The sequence below is a fragment of the Protopterus annectens genome, chromosome 10.part0 (assembly GCF_019279795.1).
Source record: "Protopterus annectens isolate FY-2018-M chromosome 10.part0, PAN1.0, whole genome shotgun sequence".
Lineage (NCBI taxonomy): Eukaryota > Metazoa > Chordata > Ceratodontiformes > Protopteridae > Protopterus > Protopterus annectens.
The window spans coordinates 703,773,551-703,791,329 of NC_056744.1; the positions used below are offsets into that span (position 1 = coordinate 703,773,551).

Consider the following 17,779-nt stretch of genomic DNA (forward strand, 5'->3'; position numbering starts at 1 on the left):
AACATTAATATTTGTTGTACAGCCAATTGTAATTAACAGTTTAGATGTCCAGCGGACATGTCTGCGACATGGACAGCTATGTATGGGGCGTAATGTTTTGTGGGACAGAGTGCCCTTTTTTTTTTTTTTTACAGGTGAGAGTGGTATGACAGGTGAAGGAAGTCGGTAAAGCTGGGGAGGTAGGTTGGGTAGGTTAACAGACAAGACAGACAAGACGCATACAGGGACGGTGTATGACACACGTGGGGGGTTACACAATTGACGGGGACGGAGGTTGGGATATCCGAGATGCACGAGCCCACAGATGGCAACAGTGGAACTGATATCCCCACCCATAGGCAGTTGCCACTGTTCCTTCACAGCCCAGGACGGGGCTGTGCTGGGGACTGTGTAGGCAGGGCAACGGCCGGGCCCGTTAGCTGTGCCACACGAGCCTCAAGCTGGCGAGGGGTCCAAGAACAGTGTCTTGGATCTCCCACGCACCACAGACCGGACACCGTGGAGGGTGAGTGGACGAACCCCTCCGGCCACACTTGCAGAGGGGGGACGGGCCCCATCCCCTGCAGCGCTTCCACCCGAAGGTGGCACAGGGCCACCGGAGGGGTCCGCCTGGGCACTAGTGCCAGGTGCAGTCGCCAGCTGAGGTGGGAGAGGTGGGTCCGCTGGGACCTGCCTTCCCAAGCGTTCTAGGTTTGTGAGTAGTTATGTTAGTTTGGGTTAGTGGCATTTTATTCCATTCAGATTAGTTGTAACAGCATGCATTGGTATTCCCATCAAACAAACACCCAGATATGAACACCATTGAACAAGGGGCATATCAATATCACATGCATTATTTGAACAGCAAAACACAGTCAAACGACATGCAGGGTTGATTAATGGCAACAGGCCATCAGATTTGCAGGTATGAACAGGGCACATGCACGAACAGACATGCATATATGTTTGAAACGGACAAATGTCCATGATTAATGAAATGTTCACATACCATTATTTAGTGGATGTTGTTATATGGAATTATTGGGTTGGGTGGGGATAGAAAGTGATGACACATTCATATGTTACACATTGATTCACATTTATCATAGGTACACAATTAAGTTGAGGCTGATGTTTCAAAATAATCTTTATTTGACTGTCATGCTACACCTGTTACACATACATCACTATCCTACTTATTTTGAATTTGATCAGATACATCATCCTGCTACACTTTGATGACAGGACAGGGGACAACTATGGCTGTTTAGTCTGTCAGATAATCATTCATTCTATCTGCAAATTGTTTACTGTTATCACCATATACAGATTTTGAGCTAGACATTCAGATTCAGACACACTGAAATCAGTTTGGGATGTTAATTTGTACTTCCCACATGCATTTAGTTCTGTAAAACACACTGTGGCTTATATATTCAGGGGTTATTACTACTTTATTTATTCATACATGAGCCTTTCTGTCACTCTCACACATTCTGCAACTTCACAGTTCAGGTTGGTACTTCTAGGCTTTGTTCACATATTAGACCTGTGGTGATTCAAACACTTTCCAACAGCCTCACTTCTGTCATGATTCAGCATTTGAACAGGGATATATCTCACATGTGACTACCTCAGATTCTGAAGCTGTACTCTTGAGACTACTGCAGGTTACAGTATATTTAATTAATGATGGGACATCTGTATTACAGCACTGTTTAATTCTATCAATTATATTTCCAGTTACACTTGCATACTGATGAACTTGTTGCAGCCATACCTGCAGACTTTCAATTCCTGCTTGCACATTATATTACTTTTAATCAATACACTGCACTGTTCTGATACATGGTACATAATAATATTTATTTACAAGTACTGGGTGGGGTTACTAACCTGCATGGTGGCGCAGCCGCACCAGCCTTCTGGCGTGCATCTCACGATTCGCAGAGCGGACACCTGCAGCTGTAATACAAAGGGAATAATATTGGACTACACATCTCCATGGTATCAGCTGGTTGAAATCCTTACATACATGAGTAAAATGTGACTTACTCAGTAGTGGGGCGTTGGGCATTTGCGGGCCTCCTGGATCCAACGGTTCAATTGGTCCTGCTTGCGTCTCTTCAGGTCCGCATGGTGGTGACGGACCTGCTCACCAGTGCGTGGAATGCCAGTAGCACTGGTCAGATCACGAGCCAACTGGTCCCACGCCTCTGCCCTATATACTCCCCATGAGACCTGGCCCTGCATGAGTTGGGCCTCGTGATTATGGACAAGGAGCCAGACCATGTATCTGGACTCCTCCACGCTAACGCTGTGCTCGAAAGCAACGTCCCTCACCTACTCCACTCATGCTGACTGCAAGTCTGTTCTACAATCAGTTATGCTGTGTATTCCGCCTATGGGGCTTATATATGCCGCTTTTCCGCACATTTCTCTGATTGGCCGTTTTGGAATTGTATCTACTTCACTGAAAATGCTTTCTCATGCTCCATTCTGGGTTTTATCCCATATATATGCTATTTCTGCATTTCTAGGTATTGCTGTCATGGCTTGGTGGTTTAGTTCCTTGACTCTAGTGCATGGTATCCTGGGTTCGAATCTGGCAACTGATTTTTCATTTTCCTGACAGGAATGAGTTGAGGACCTGTCAATCAAACATGCCAAAAGCACTTTTAAGCACTTTAAACCTGGTCTGCGCGTTTGCGGAGGTAACGCATGCACTGGCAGTTAGCTTGTGGGAGCGCCGCAAACGGTGTGCGCTGGGATAAATCCTAATTGGCTACTGACACACATGTTAAGCTAATTGCACACAGTTTCAGTCTGTCTAACTGCAGCTTGGCAACGGGCATGCAGTTTGCAGCTTTTGAAACACTACTCAGCTACGGGCACTCTGTTTCACAACAGCTTAGCTATCAGTACATTTCTGACTATTTTTATTATTATGTTACTTCAAAATATATGCTCTATTTCATTCCATTTTACAAAAGGGAATACATTTACATTTGTACAATACTGTCAGGGGGCTTTTTAGTGCTTATTTACAAAAAAAAAGGTTGTTGTAGGGGCTCGAACCCTGCCTGCCTACTCTTAGGCCGGTAACTTTACCGCTAAGCTATTATTTCTTGGCTTACTTTGCATATTTAGTTCTTATATCCTTTTCCACTGACTGCTAACTGTGATTGCGCTAGTAGCACACCCGCAAGCACACAGTAGCAAACATTTACGGGGTTTAAAAAAAAATAAAAGGTTTCAATTTAATTTTATAACATCTCTTCACTTTATACAGTGATGGTCTATCGGGGCATGTGTTGTGTAGTGTGTTTATTCACATTTTCATGGCCTTTCTCGTGGCTGTTTACTTTCAACCATTCTAGTCTTCCGGGGGCGTGTCCGCTTGCAGGGCTTAGCCTACAGACACGCCCCCTACTCTCTTACACGGACCGTGTAAGAGTTACTAGTGTGATTCAGCATGCCTCATGCACCTCATGCATATGCATGACATGCTGACATCACACAGTTTAACTGCAGCCTCCGTGTAAGAGTTATAACTCTTACACGGAGGCTTCCTGAATCTGGCCCATAGTATTTGAAAGATAGGACTCATTGGTTTTAGTTCGTTTGTCTAAGAGTTTGCATTATACACTGTTCTGTTTTCATTTCATGTGCTATGTTGAACAACGTCTAAGTATGCTGGGTGTAATAAAATATGTACAATACTTCTCGAGTTGCCATTGTGTCAGAATTAAAACATTCTTTGTATATTACCAGATTGTTTTTTTAATTTGTTACATGCCATAGTTAACATTCTAAATGTTTTCGCAGCTAATGTTGTGGAGTGAAATTCAACATAGTGCATTATTGAAAACCTTAAGGGTAGAAGTGGAGTCTTACAATGACTTTGTAGATGACCATCTAGTTGTTACCGTCTCAAAGTTCCATAGTGAAATCACAAGGGGAACATAGATATTATCTTTTATAGACAGACACACCACCAGTATGTTTAAAGATGGTTCAGTTTCAAAGAACAGAGACATTGCCTTTCAGTAATAGAGTTGTAATACAGATGTTCATGTGGCAGAGGTAACTATCATTAGAAACAGTGTTTTCCAAAATGCACACTAATTCTGCTGAAGTAGTGGGTTCAGCCAGAGGGAGAATGAGCTTCTGCATATATCCCATGAAGATATAGGGATTCCTAAATAGAAGCTTAAGAAGTCAAGTACCAAAAAAGTACATACATTAGTTGTAGCTAAGGGTTTTATGTTTGACTTGTTTGGAGGTTAGGAATAACATCTGTATGGTCTTTCATACAGGAATAATTAAAACCTGTGTCAACATGTTCAACAAGTTCATAGATGATGTTCAGCTGTATGACATGCAAGGATGAAGCCCTGAAATTTAGTAGCTTGTTCAGCAGAGAGGACTGGGTGTGGGGAGGTGGGCACAAGTAACGAGTGTCATCTCCTTTGGGGAACGAGGGATGGTAGCCTGCTACAATGCCAACATCACCTTGGGAGAGAGTAGGGTTACCTCCTATCACTTTTTTCTGGGCTATCCAGAAATTAGAATGATTTTGCAGTAGTTTAGAAGATTCTGCAGAATGCTTATTATTCTGTTTAATAACGCGACAGAATGCCTGAGTTTGTTAAAATTAAAACTCATTCTGACTTCTCTTTTTATTTTAAAGAAAAGCATTGCTAACACAGCGAGGTCAGATCCGAGACTAGGAGATGACATTCTGCCTCCCACTGATATGCCAAGTTACATCACAAAATGGGCATGGAGGTGGGTGGAGTCTGAGAAAGGTAAAAGAGGGGTGGGAGGTGTTAGGGGCACTGGGAGGGCGTGCAGCTTCACTTCCATTTTTGAAACAGAAAAAGGAGGCAACCTAGGAGAGAAAGAGGTGTGCTGCGTGCAACACTATGGTCCAGGGGTGTATGTTTGTTTCTGCCAAACTGTGATCACATGCCAACCTTCACATTGTGCGTGTGCGCGTGTGTGCGTGTGGGAACAAGCATGTTCACAGTGGAAGAAGTAGCAGTCCCTTGCATCAACTGCTGGGAAGTGTATAAGCCAGATAAAAGAACTGCCTGTCATGGCTGCCTGGATAACTGCTGCACCATGAATGATTTTTGACCCAGAGATGTGGAATAAATGGACAGTAATGGCAATGGCTGAATGGCCAACAGGTATAAGGGGCAGAAGAAAGTTCATAAAGGTATTAAAGGACCAGAAATGTTGGTGAGGAGAAAAAGTTTGTGTGTGTGTGTGTGTGTCCTGTCTGAGGCATATATAGCACATATTTTCGACTTACCTCTAAAAGTCTTCTGATTGGAAGGCCTTTGGGAAGAAAAGATGATGGATGAATTTGTGGTGGTGCAATCTAAAGAATGGCCAGAGCTAAAATATTGATAACTAAGTTTGCGTGGATGAGGAAGGAGCAACCAAAGTTACTGTCACCTTCGAATCCCTGACTTTGAGAATAAACTTTACTGTGATCAGAAGCAGAGAAAAGGTCTAGAACAGGCCTTTGGGCCAAGTTACATAACTTAATCCTTTCTGCTGGTATCTTCAATTCATTTGAGCTGCTCCCAGCTATATACTTCTCTGTACTGATCCAGCTGAAATGAAGTATTTTTTTATCAACATTTGCTACACATCTTAACTCAGAAATACTGTTTTAATGTATGCTTTACATTAATTAGCTGTGCATTTTTTTCCTTTCTGCAGATTCCTATCCTTACCTTACAGTCATCTTAAATTTCTCCATCATACTTATTTCTGTATATTTTCCCTTCTTGATTTTTGTGTATAATGTGTCATATTCATACTATTACATGGTAACAATGATTATTTTCTACATGCTGTTGTGTATATATAATTTTAATACAATATACTCCTTCTGTTTATAGTTATATATTTCTCAAATCATGTAAAATGTTTTCCTTTCCTCTGGACTGAGATTGAAATCTCTCTCTCCTTTGATCAATGATTTAACAAATTCAGTAAATAAGTTTCATCAGGATATTCTTGCTGTTGCCATTGGGAGTGTAATTAGAGAGAAGTTTCTCCAAAAATGTCAGTATGAGAGGGTAGTCAGGATGACTTCAGACTTGTCAGCCCCACTTGATGAATATCACTTTTGCCACCAAGTGCCTTTATGACTACTCAAGGGGCATCAGTTGATACCTGCTTAGAAAAAGGAAAGAGTAGAACTGCTGTCATCTCTAAGTTATTGATTCTTGTCCGGACAAGAATCCTTGTACTGGGAGGCTTGGACAATGACTTTCTCATTCCAGGAAGGAAGCACCCATGCTCACTGTAATTTTAGAAGTCTGGCAGACAGAACCCATCAATTCATAATTCATTTGTATAACATGGAGATTTTGATAGGTACATTCCATGGATCTGAGTTTTGGAACCACTGTACTGTGATCTCCTGAAGAGTCCTCATGTGATATCCCTTATGTGGCACCATTAATACTGAGACCTTCATTAGTTCAAGAGCTCTGAAGCACAGAATGGACAAAGAAAGCTCTGTTGACAATGGAAGCTGATTGTCCTTCATTTTTTCAGGGTAAAATAATGCTATGCCTTTGTATCTAGGGAATAACCTATGAGAGTCAGGGAGTTGGGACAAAGCAGGGCTTTAAGACATGTTGGGAAATTTTGTCTGTTGTTTATAGCTGAGTGCATATCTATGCAGTGTCATTAACAATAATCATGCTGTAGCATGGAGTCTTCCAGTAAGAAAAATGATTAGAAACAGTTCACCTTGTCCATATTTACTAGTAGCAGATATTAATCAGAAAAGTCTGTTCACTAGAGTAAATGAACCCTTTTGCAGTAAGAATTTAAAAGCACTAAGTGAGAAGTTTTGTTTAAATGCTAAATTTGATCGTTTCATATTCTATATCCTTATGTAAATAATACAGTCGCATTCATTACACCCATTATAGAGTACAATGCCCCTTCTGGAATGTACCTCGCAAGACATCTGCAGCAGCTGGAAAGGCCACAGAAGTACCTCACAGAGAGTATTACTGGCCTCAAACAGATGCCCCACACTGGCCGTCTCAAAAAAACTCCAGCTTTACTCTGTAGCATATTGCCTATTCAGAGATGATCTCTGCCTAACATATAAAGCTATGTCAAAACCAGAGCTGTTGGACATGCTACACCTAAAGAAATCCCAATCCCTCTGAGCTACATGCTCTACAGACCTAAACTCTGTCACCACAATAAATAGGGCATGCTGAAGGGATAGATTCCTGTCCCAGAGACTTCCCATACTCTGGAACAAGCTACCTGTCTATGTCAAGCAAAGTTCCTCATTAGCACTCTTCAAGAAAAATCTTGATGAGTGGATGGGAAATAGGAAATACACCCCGGGGATCACTTCTGTGGCTCTGCTCAACAGGGGCACAGGAAAATAACTTTCTTGGGTGGCGTAAGCCAGGGAACCTTGTTGGCTAGGCTTACTTAGGCCGATGGCCTAGTACCTACCAATGAACCTATGAACATTTGTGCATTTTTGTATGCTGACATGATACTAATGTCCAGTGATCACCTGATTTGAATGGTCAATTTAGGAATCACTTGACTTCAGTGCACTAGACCCCTAAAGCTTAATCTGGCACTGCACATACTAGAAAAGGACATGAGTGTGAAGCACCTTGCTCAAATGTCAGTAGCTGAGATGGCAGCAAGGAGCTCCATCCAAACAGTGGTCAGTACTAGCCATGGCATAACTCCAGGACCCATTGGTGAACTCTTGTCTCCAGATTCGTCTGAATGACGTAATTAATCAGTAAACAAGAGTGGTAAAGAACAAAAAACAAAACTTTGTACATAACTCAGAAACTAGACCCTGACAGATCTAATGGATTTGTCCAAAGTATGTTGTGAAGTTTTACTTAAGGCATAAGAAAATTGACAAAGAAGCCATTTCAAATAAATCCCATACTTTCTATGACAAAAATTTGATAAGCAAGTTTTAAGGAAGAATTAAACTGTTTAATCATCCTAAACAGTTAGCTTAATGAATTCAATAAAAGCATTACAGTAATATGTAAACTTATGAATATGTAAAATGAAGAACCAAAAAGGCTCAACATTGCCAAGGATTTATTCAGAAGAGCGACTACAGAGAAAATGCTATAGCACCAACAATGCAAAGTGTGGTTGGAATTCAGCAAAATAAATGTGTGTAATAAGGCACAAATGGTGAGTCATTGCTGATATCTTACTGTTGACCTATTACACCGTTGCAAAAACATGGAGCTCAGCACTTCCTCATTTCATTAACCAGATAAGGTAGCAAAAGCACTTCCCCTTGTCCCAGCACAGAAAACAAACACAGTAGAAGGGCTACCTGAAAAAGAACAATTGCGCAACATGTCAACAGCAGTAGTATAGTTGAATAGTACATAGTCCACACAATTAATTCATTCTTAAAAGCGATGAAGTAACAAGAAAAATGAACAGATCCAGCCTGTGCTTTGATCCATTATGTGACATTCGGAAAGTTGTAATGAAATGCACTTATCAGTAGTAGGACACAACCAGTGTTGCAAAATATATCCACCCATAAACTTGGATGCCTGTGTCACTTTGTACCACACAGCTCACTGCTACGTTACTTTACTGAAATTCTGAATTCTAGAATAATACTTAAATAACATCTGTAGGCTTTGATCATTATTTGAACATATTTTTATTTTAGTGGTGTTGTAGAGAGCAGTAACACAAGTAATGTACATCATGAAGAGAGGAAAGGGTAAGGGAATAAAAATATGAAAAATGGAAATTGCTACCTCTTCCATAACCAGCCTTCAGTATGCTGTTAGCCCTCAGATGTTTACAAGAACAAGTTTTTGACAAATCATTGAGCTGGCATTTAGTACTATTAATAGAAGCAGTAACATAGAAGACCCCAGGTGAGTGGAGGACTTGTACAGCTGTAGTAAACTTGTAATAGGATCTTTGTATACAGAAATTAGATGAGCAGTAAACGTAAACAAGTGTTGTAAAACTTTACTTTCAGTTTATCAGGGGAATAGAACAACTAAAAAGAAATGAAAACCCTCTGGGATTATAGACATAAGCATCATTCTCAAAAATCCAAGTTAGAAAGTTACTGTACCTTTTCTAAGGAAAGTTGAATAACTTCCAGCTCTGGACAGTTCATTTAAAATCAGTAAATGCTGTTAATAAACACAGTGCCTGGTGACAGCAGATGGCGTCTGTATGTAGAATAGGTTTCTGCTGTCTCTGTGCCAGGTTGAAACAACCAACAGTAGGAAATGAGCCAGAAGCATGGTATTTCAGAGTGGGGGACATGACTAAACAGTCAGCTGATGGCAGAATTGTGTAAACACCATAGAATAATCCAGTATTAGCCTTTCTAAGGGGGATTGGTCAGGATAAAAGGGAGATGAGATTCATATCAGGTCTAGATCAAGAATTCTTGAAGCTGGATGTGAAAACAAGCATGAGGGGGATAAAAGACCCCTCCTGCTGTCAGGGACAAAGGACTTACCAGGCTGAGAGTACTGATTAAAATGTACTAGTGTCTGACCTAATACTTTTGTTACCTGCAGGCTCTAGCAAGGCACTTGTGGGATAGAGAAAGAGTTCCAAAGAATATAACTTATGGTAATAAAGTCAGCCACTTTTTCACCAAAGAGTGCTGAGTGATCCAAAGATGCATTCAGGTGTTTGGCCCTGAAGTTGTCTGGGACAGGCTGTAGTCGTAGCCATGAGTATCTTCTTAATACTGAAGCTGATGCAGCTTACATGGCTGAAGCTTCAGCTGCATCATAGCTTCACCTCAGGGAGTGTCTATTCACTTGAAAGATGAGAGCCATCAGGGAAGACAGAGGGGCTTTGGCTGCACAGTCAGGGATGTCTTCTAATTCTTTAGGGGCTTTGTCCAGGAGAGCTAAGGAGTATTTGGTCAAATGTGTTTGGTTGTTTGTGGCTCTAAATGAGAGGGTGGCTGAAGTATAAATTTTCTTTCCCAATCTCTTCATGTTTTTGCTATCTTGATCAACTGGGAGGATAGTAGTGGTAGGCAGAAGTTTGGAGGCCCTGTCCATCGAGATGGAAATAGTGGCCGGGTCAGCAGGAGGGCACTTAAAGAGAAATTTCTCCATCTCAGGGACTTTATGCAATCTGTCTGCTCTCTGAGGAGCCGGAGGTTTGGAGTCCGGTCTAGTGGAGGCTGAGGGAAAAGCATCCAGAAAAGCTGGTTGGATGGGAGGAATAGCAGAAGGACTGGGAGTGTCCATTTGGATGAGGTAATAGAACCTTTTCTGAACATCAGAAATGTCTGAGGATTGCCACTTAAAGTGGTCTTTCATGGTAGATATATAGTGCTAATTAAATGCTACAATACCAATGCATGTAGCCTATTAGGATTTAAATGGAGTTAAATGCCGGCTTAGTGGTGGTCAAAAATGGAATCATGACTACAGCCTGGTCAATCCAGGTTTAAGCAGTAGCTGAGACACTGGAAGAGCTAACTGGAGGGGGGGGGGGGGAGTAATGAAAGTTTGCTTACTTTTTCATCTAGGTGGGAGGCTATGGACTTGGAAGGAACTGTTTGCTTAAGATAAGGTGGGTCTGTTTGTCTCTGTGTCCTATGTCACCCAGATTTGTGTAACAACCCTATTCTGCATAATCTCCACAAGCACTTTGATGACATTTGGGGGGGACATAAGGAAAAGCTTCACAAGGAGTGTGACATGAATAACTCCTCTCCATTAGGGAAGAATGTGAAGACTTGTGATAGCTTGATGTACAGCAAATGCAAGGAGAAAAAACTATTAAGTAAAAAAAATAAAGTGAATTCAGACATTCATTCATTATTACCTCTTCAGGGTCATGGGGATGTTAGAACCTGTTCTGTTACTTCCTCTTCAGGGTTATGGGGATGTTAGAACCTGTTCTGTTACTTGGCAGGCATAAGATGGAGAACAACTTCTGGTCTATTTCAGGATGCCCGTGCATGCGTACATACAAACTTGTGGGCACTTTAGAGACTTGCCATCTCTCCTATAGGTTTGTGTAAGATGTGGAAAGAAACTTGAAGCCATAACAGAAACACATTCTGATGCAGGGAGGGAATGTAGACTTTACAGAGTGCACATCAGACAGGAACCAAATCCGAGAAACAAGTGTTTTTGTGACAGTAGTGTCTGATTTCATCTAAACTTGATTGATGCATCAGTGTCAGTGTTTATTTTCTAAATTACATGTGTGCTTTATTGCTGTTTAAATCTCCTGGAGTTTTTTTGAAAAAAAAATATTTGATGTGAATTTTTAATGTTTTGCAGATCCGGTGGGGCCATATTGAAGACATTGAGCTAGTGAATGATGGCTCTGGTTTAGGTTTTGGAATTGTTGGCGGCAAATCGACTGGAGTTGTTGTACGAACAATTGTCAATGGAGGATTAGCCGATCGAGTAAGTTTTTTTTTTTATTTTGTAATCATTTTTTTGCCTTTGATTTAATGTGCATGTATCTTTTATTTATTTATTTTTTTTTATTATTAAAAGTTTAGCTGTTAGTTGTTTTGTTTATAACATACTTTCAGTTTTAGTACACTTCTTTCTCAACCTTGTGCATCCTCAGATTGCACTCCTTCCCCCTTGGCATCCTTGCTCACCCATCCGTGGATCCCCCAATTGCTCCTATCAGGTACTCTGGATGTAACACTTCACAGGGTGGGGCCAACCTGTCTCCTCAGGTAGTCAGACTCAGTAGTAGCTCTGTCCTAAGCCTAGGGAGCAAGGCATCTGATGGGAAGTAGCAAACATGGAGACAGGGAGTCATCTTTCTTGTTGCAGCTAGTCATTTACAGCAGCCATATGAGCAGCTAATTTGTTGACATCAGGATGTCATTACCTCTCTACATTAACCTGAAATTATCTGTGATGCTCCTGGTCTTCACCAAAGGTTGCATACATGTCTGGTTTCAGCACAACCTTTCCTCCAGATAGGAGAGTGGTCTACCAGCTGCTTCCTAGCAGTAGCCTGACTGTCTTCCTGAACTTGTGTTGCCAGCAGCACAGTCGCCCTGCCCCTGCACCATCAGGCTGGCTTATAATACAACTTTTTTTTGCATAGGATTTAAGGATGTTTACATCTATATATGTTAGCTTATTAGGATTCTGGTGTTGGCAAAATTAGCTGTATTTATGAAATCAGATGCGAGCTGGAAGTCTGAAAACTACTAGTACAATTGTAAAATAAATGTTCAGACTAGTAGTATAAAAGTGGAACTCTACCCTTTCTCAATTGTGCAGTTATATATGTATGTTTGTGTGTGTGTGTGTATGTGTATATATACATATATATATATATATATATATATATATATATCTATGCGCACACACACACACACACACACACACACACACACACACACATTTTTTTTAATTAAATGTAACATGCTACCGATGGCACTGCACTTACTGAGAAATCTTCCAGCTTTACTCTGATTCCTTAAGACTTTGCTGCATTGATGATGTTGCTACAGCATAACTAAACATGTTTTTTTTTTCCATCCTAGAAGTCATAAGTGGAATAAGAAGCTTTCTAAGCTCTATAAATCATATGTTTTGTCTCATGGATAGCTCAGTCATTACTTTTTACAAGCACAAGCATTTTTTGTCATTAGTTTTTCCTCTGTTAGTAAAGGCTTTTTTGTTTGATCTCAGCAGCCTTTTTGTGTCCTTAGGCCTCATCCATATGTATGCCTTCATAAGGCAAGCTACAGTCATCAGCTAGAATAGTCACTCTCATGCAGAGATTAGATATATTTCTGTTTGTTCTGTCTTGCCCCCACCCCACATAACTAACACTTGCAATTTCCATCTTCCTTCTTTTCCCTGGTTTCCTCCTGCTTTTTTTCTTATTATTTACCCCTAACTCATACATATTATTATTCCTATGATATTTGGAAAGAACTCACTAGGCCACACCTCCTAAGTGTTTGCTTCCTAATATGTTATTATTTCTCATTATTTTCATGCAACGCTTCCTAATATCTTATTATTTCTCAGTACTTTCATGCAATATTCCTTTTAGTCTGTATTATCTATTAATTTCATCACTAGTCTGTATTAATTCTAGTTTTGCTGTATTATTTGAAATTGTTTTTCTTGTATCTTTAACTTTTGTATAATAGTATAATTTGTATAGTTACTATGAATAACCTACTGTAACCTATTTAGTTTTGGAGCTTTTCTACCCAGGACTCCATTGAAAACAGGTTCATTTTGGCCCAGTGGACTATCCTGGTAAACCAACTGCAAATAAAAATAAATAATAATAAAAAATAAGTTTGTCCTAACCCTAGACTTCACCCTAAACATGACAGCTAGCTTCTGTCCTAAATGCTGAATGTTCTGTTCTTTTTCCATGTAAGATCTCTGCATACAAATTTATAGCTCCCCTTTTGGGTTGCTGTGAGAGACATGGGATCATTCACCTTCTCACCGTGAGAAATATGCAGACTTAGTGGCTTCATCTCCCATCTTGCCTTCTTATACCTGCATGCCTGTGTGACACCCATGCACTGGCCCAGTAGTCAAGGAGCCTCCATCCTCACCACTAACACCAGTGAGGGGTGTCCACATTGGTAAGGATAACAAACACACACAGTAAAGTGCAATTTCCCTTAAGAGCACACAGAGATCACAATCAGTCTGGGGCTGGTTTCTCCATTTCTGTCCAGATCCCTAATAAGACTCCCCACTGGCACAGCTGTAAGGTACAGATCTCAGCAGAGTAGCCAAGCAAAAACCCCAGTGCCCTCTCTGTCCAACCAGTGCTTCGTGTCCCTGCCCAAGTAGCTGACACACACACACTTTGAGATTTGGTTTATATACAAACACACAGACACTCCTGAGGAAGCTGCCACAGGTTCTCCAGCTATGCCCCCTCCTGCCAGGCTATAATGTAGTAATCGCTGCCACCAACTACTCTTATCAGCTACTAAAAAGGCCCTTACCTACCTAAAGGTGTCCAATTTATACTGTGCAATATTAATATCCAAATAGTAAGTGGAAGAACAACAAGCCTTATTGGAGTAGATTTGTACAGTATCACTATATACATACAATGTACTCTAGAGCTTAAATTATATCTACACAAAAGAGCCACAGTTTAAAGGTTTAAAACTGTTTAATAATAAATAATAAAAACACAAGACAAATCTTCTCAATTCAACACAGTGCTAGTCAAGAGTTCAGAAATCATAGGAAAATACTTAAAATAATACTGTAGAATAGTCTGACATAAATATAGCAAAAGCTAGGCTAAATCTGAGTAAATTCCTATTTAACTAAGAGCAATCACAATTCTAAATAAACTTACATATAGAGCAAAGACAGAGTACTGGTGAGTGATGTTCTTCAGACAAAATCCAAAAATGCTCTGATTCTCTATGTCTGAGAAAGTCTTAAAAATAATACATCACTGCTGACTCATTTTTAGATTACACCATTCTTCTCTGGTTCCCAGGCTAACAGAAACTCAGAGGTTTAACATTTCTTTGATCTTACACCTAGCCAGGTAACTACAGCAATAATACATTATATATGTAAAATCTAGCAATTAACTCTGGTCTCAAAACAATAGAAGGAGTTCCTCAGTCCAGGCATTATGTCTCCAAGCTTTGAGGTCAGTCATACAATGCTTGACTTATCAGCTTTCTTCCAGCAGAGTGCACTGTGGTTACATTTTTGAAGTTCAACATTTAACACAGTTTTCTTAGATTTAAGAGGAAAAGCCTGTGGATTATATTCATATTTACAGTGACATAGAATCATCTGCAAAATTCTGTCTAGCTAGGCTGGCAGCCTTCACATATCTTCACAGCCTGTTTGAACTTGGTTCACTGTTGGTGCAAGTGGGTACCTAGATCCTGCACCAGTTGACTGACAAAAGGTATGTGTTTATTTAGAATACAAAGATATGACTTCATAATTCTTCTGCAATAGGTAACTGTCATGATTTCCTCTGTTGCAGATTTAATCACTGCATTAATTCTCTCTTTTTCCTTATTCGATTGCTCAAGGGTGTTTTCTCCTCCAGCCAGTGCATATCATGGTGTCATGTTCTGGCCTAAGAGAGGTGTTCCAGTCCTTGTGCTACCTGAGTCTTGGTTATTTCGTATTGTATGCACATTTCAGATCTCAATCCCAGCCTTCATCAGGAAGTCAGATCTCACTTTCCTGTTTTTTTTCTCCTTTGTCACAGTTTGAACCCAGGGAATAAACAGCTTTTTACAGGATGTCTTTAACCTCATAAAGACTAATCAGCTATTATTCCCCTGTACTCCAGGAGGGAGGGGCTTTCCATTCCTTTTTATGTGGATTGGTAAGTGCATTTATTTTTCCATCAATCACATGACTTGTAGCAGAAAAATGTTATTTCCAAAGGCCTCTGCCTTCAGAGAATGACTGCTTTCATTCTTCACATAAAGTAGTCTGTGCCGCAGTCATTTGTACTACAGTTACTTGGTCATCAACTCAAATCTTTTTGGGAATTCTTGCTTGAATTGTGACTCCAGGAGTCCGTTTTCTTTCATATCTCACTCCTGCAAGGTCCTGTGTCTGAGCTTGTGTTTGAGATTTTGCTTTTTGAACATTCTCCATTTCTGGCCTCACAGTATCTTTGACTGTTTTGTATTCTTCCCACCAGCTACCTACTCTAGAAAGCAGTCAGTCGGATGTAGCCTGTATGCACTCGATTTAGCAGTTGATATATGTAGATCCAAGACATCAATTTGGCAGACTGTATCTATCTTGACAAGTGAAACTATTAATGCACCCTGCAACAAATTGACCAATACATTTGGAAGCTTCTGAGGTAGGACAGAAATCACCCTTCCACTTCACCTCGGAACTCAGAAGAATCAGAAGACAACTCTTGCTTATTTCAAAAAGTTAAGAATCTTCAGAATTTGTCTGAGGAGTAGAGTCTGGACCTGTGTTGAGACTACTTAATCTTGGATAGGAGCTTTTTCAGGGGGCAGACATGACTAGTCCTAGACATTTAAAGAGATGTAAAGACTGCAAATGCAGGACCATTTGATTCACCTTACTGGGTGATGGTTCTAGGCCTTCAGGAGGTTGTAAGCTTGTCTGATGCCTGGGGAGCCAATCCTGTGCTTCGCTGGGCTGCTGCTTCCTAGAAGAAAGAATGGGGGCACTATGATGTCACTCTACAGTACTTAATACCTGGGTCTTCTTTTAGAGCTTCTCAAATGGATCCTGCAAAACTTGCTTAGAAAAAGAATTCCCTTAGGAAGGAGGTATCAAGAGTAGCATACCTGAGCTCAACCTGAATGCAGGAGAACCTCAGCTGCACCATCCTTCACAGGCAACTCTCTAAACCTGCTTTCCTCATTTACCACAGTGAAAATTAGTGTGCCACAGGAAAGTCCACATAGGAAGCTTTAGTAATGGTCTTTACCTTCGGTTCCTTGATCCAGGTTTCAGAAGGCTACTCAACTTTCACTGCTAGATTTGCTATGATTTCCTCAAAAACATAGGCAAGAACAGTGTTATGATTTTTACTGTCAAAACTAATCCAGATAACTTGCAAGCCCACCATAATCACATTGTTGCAGATGCCCAATAAAAAATACTGCAATTTTTCTTAGAAAGCATTTTCCATGAAGTTAAGTAGATACCATTCTAAAGCACTTTTAAACGCATAATTTAAAAATGTATTTTACCTGTCAGTTTCTCTGAGTAATCAAGTACATCATTGAGGTGAACCAGTCACAATTCATCTGAGTTTAATTACATTCCAGTTCTTTAGAAAGGGTTTCATGGCAAAAGAATCATTTAACGCCAGGGTACTGCCTTTCTTCAAAACATGACTGCTGCGTGGCTTCAACATCAAAGCCGGCCTTAGGCATAGGCCAACTAGGCGGCCGCCTAGGGTGCCACTCTAACAGGGGCACTTTTCCAGTATTTATTTGCTGTAAGTAGACCAGAATGGGGGAACCGAGTGGTGTGTGTGTGTGGGGGGCGCCATGTAACCCTTTTGCCTAGGGCAACAGTTGACCTAAGGCCGCTCCTGTTCAGCACACAATAAATTATTAAAATCTTCATCTTTCAGGTTCTTTTTAATTACTTACAAAACAAGAAACTTGAGTCACAAATACATTCAGCTTCTAAAAAGTGCTCTGCTAGAAAGTTGTTTAGACTGCTGTTCTAGCAATTTGCATTTGAGCTAAGGACAAAGCCCTGTGTGTGACCCATGTGACCAAAGTTAGTTTAGCACCTTAGCCACCTGTTTAGAGTTGGTGCAGGGGAGGAGAGGACTGATTAAGTTTAGCCTACTTGAAAAAAATTGCACTTGGATTGTATTTTTTACAATAAATTATTTTAGCACTACAGTGGAATTGGCCTGCAGTTTGTGGTATATTTCAAATTTAGCCTACTTGCCTCTCATTGGGGAAGGGATCATGTGCTTGAGCGTGCTTTCCATGGTTGAATCGCAGGTGAAGATGGGATCACTTGGGGGTACGACATACTTTGGCTAAATCTATGGAAAAGACTGAGTAGTGGGTATCTCACTGAGGTACTGCATACCTTGTCTGAATCCCTGGAGAAAACTGAAGAGTTATGATCACACTGAGGCACTGCACATCTTGCCTGACCCACTGAAGAATAATAGTTTGGGGATCACATTGCACTGAGTGAATTCCTTCACCTTGTATTCTAAACCACATTCTTACATGATACATTTAGTCTAGTGTAGCTGGTAG

The 17,779-nt window shown here is 40.6% G+C and overlaps 1 protein-coding gene across 1 annotated transcript in view; it reads left to right on the forward strand.

The window, feature by feature from the left end:
- The window catches only part of LOC122814193 (inaD-like protein), a 464,245-nt gene that overhangs the window by 276,927 nt on the left and 169,539 nt on the right, over positions 1-17,779 (forward strand). The window contains exon 7 of the mRNA XM_044086799.1: positions 11,325-11,453. Within this exon, the coding sequence (XP_043942734.1) occupies positions 11,325-11,453 (129 nt within the window). The remainder of the gene's footprint in view (positions 1-11,324; positions 11,454-17,779) is intronic.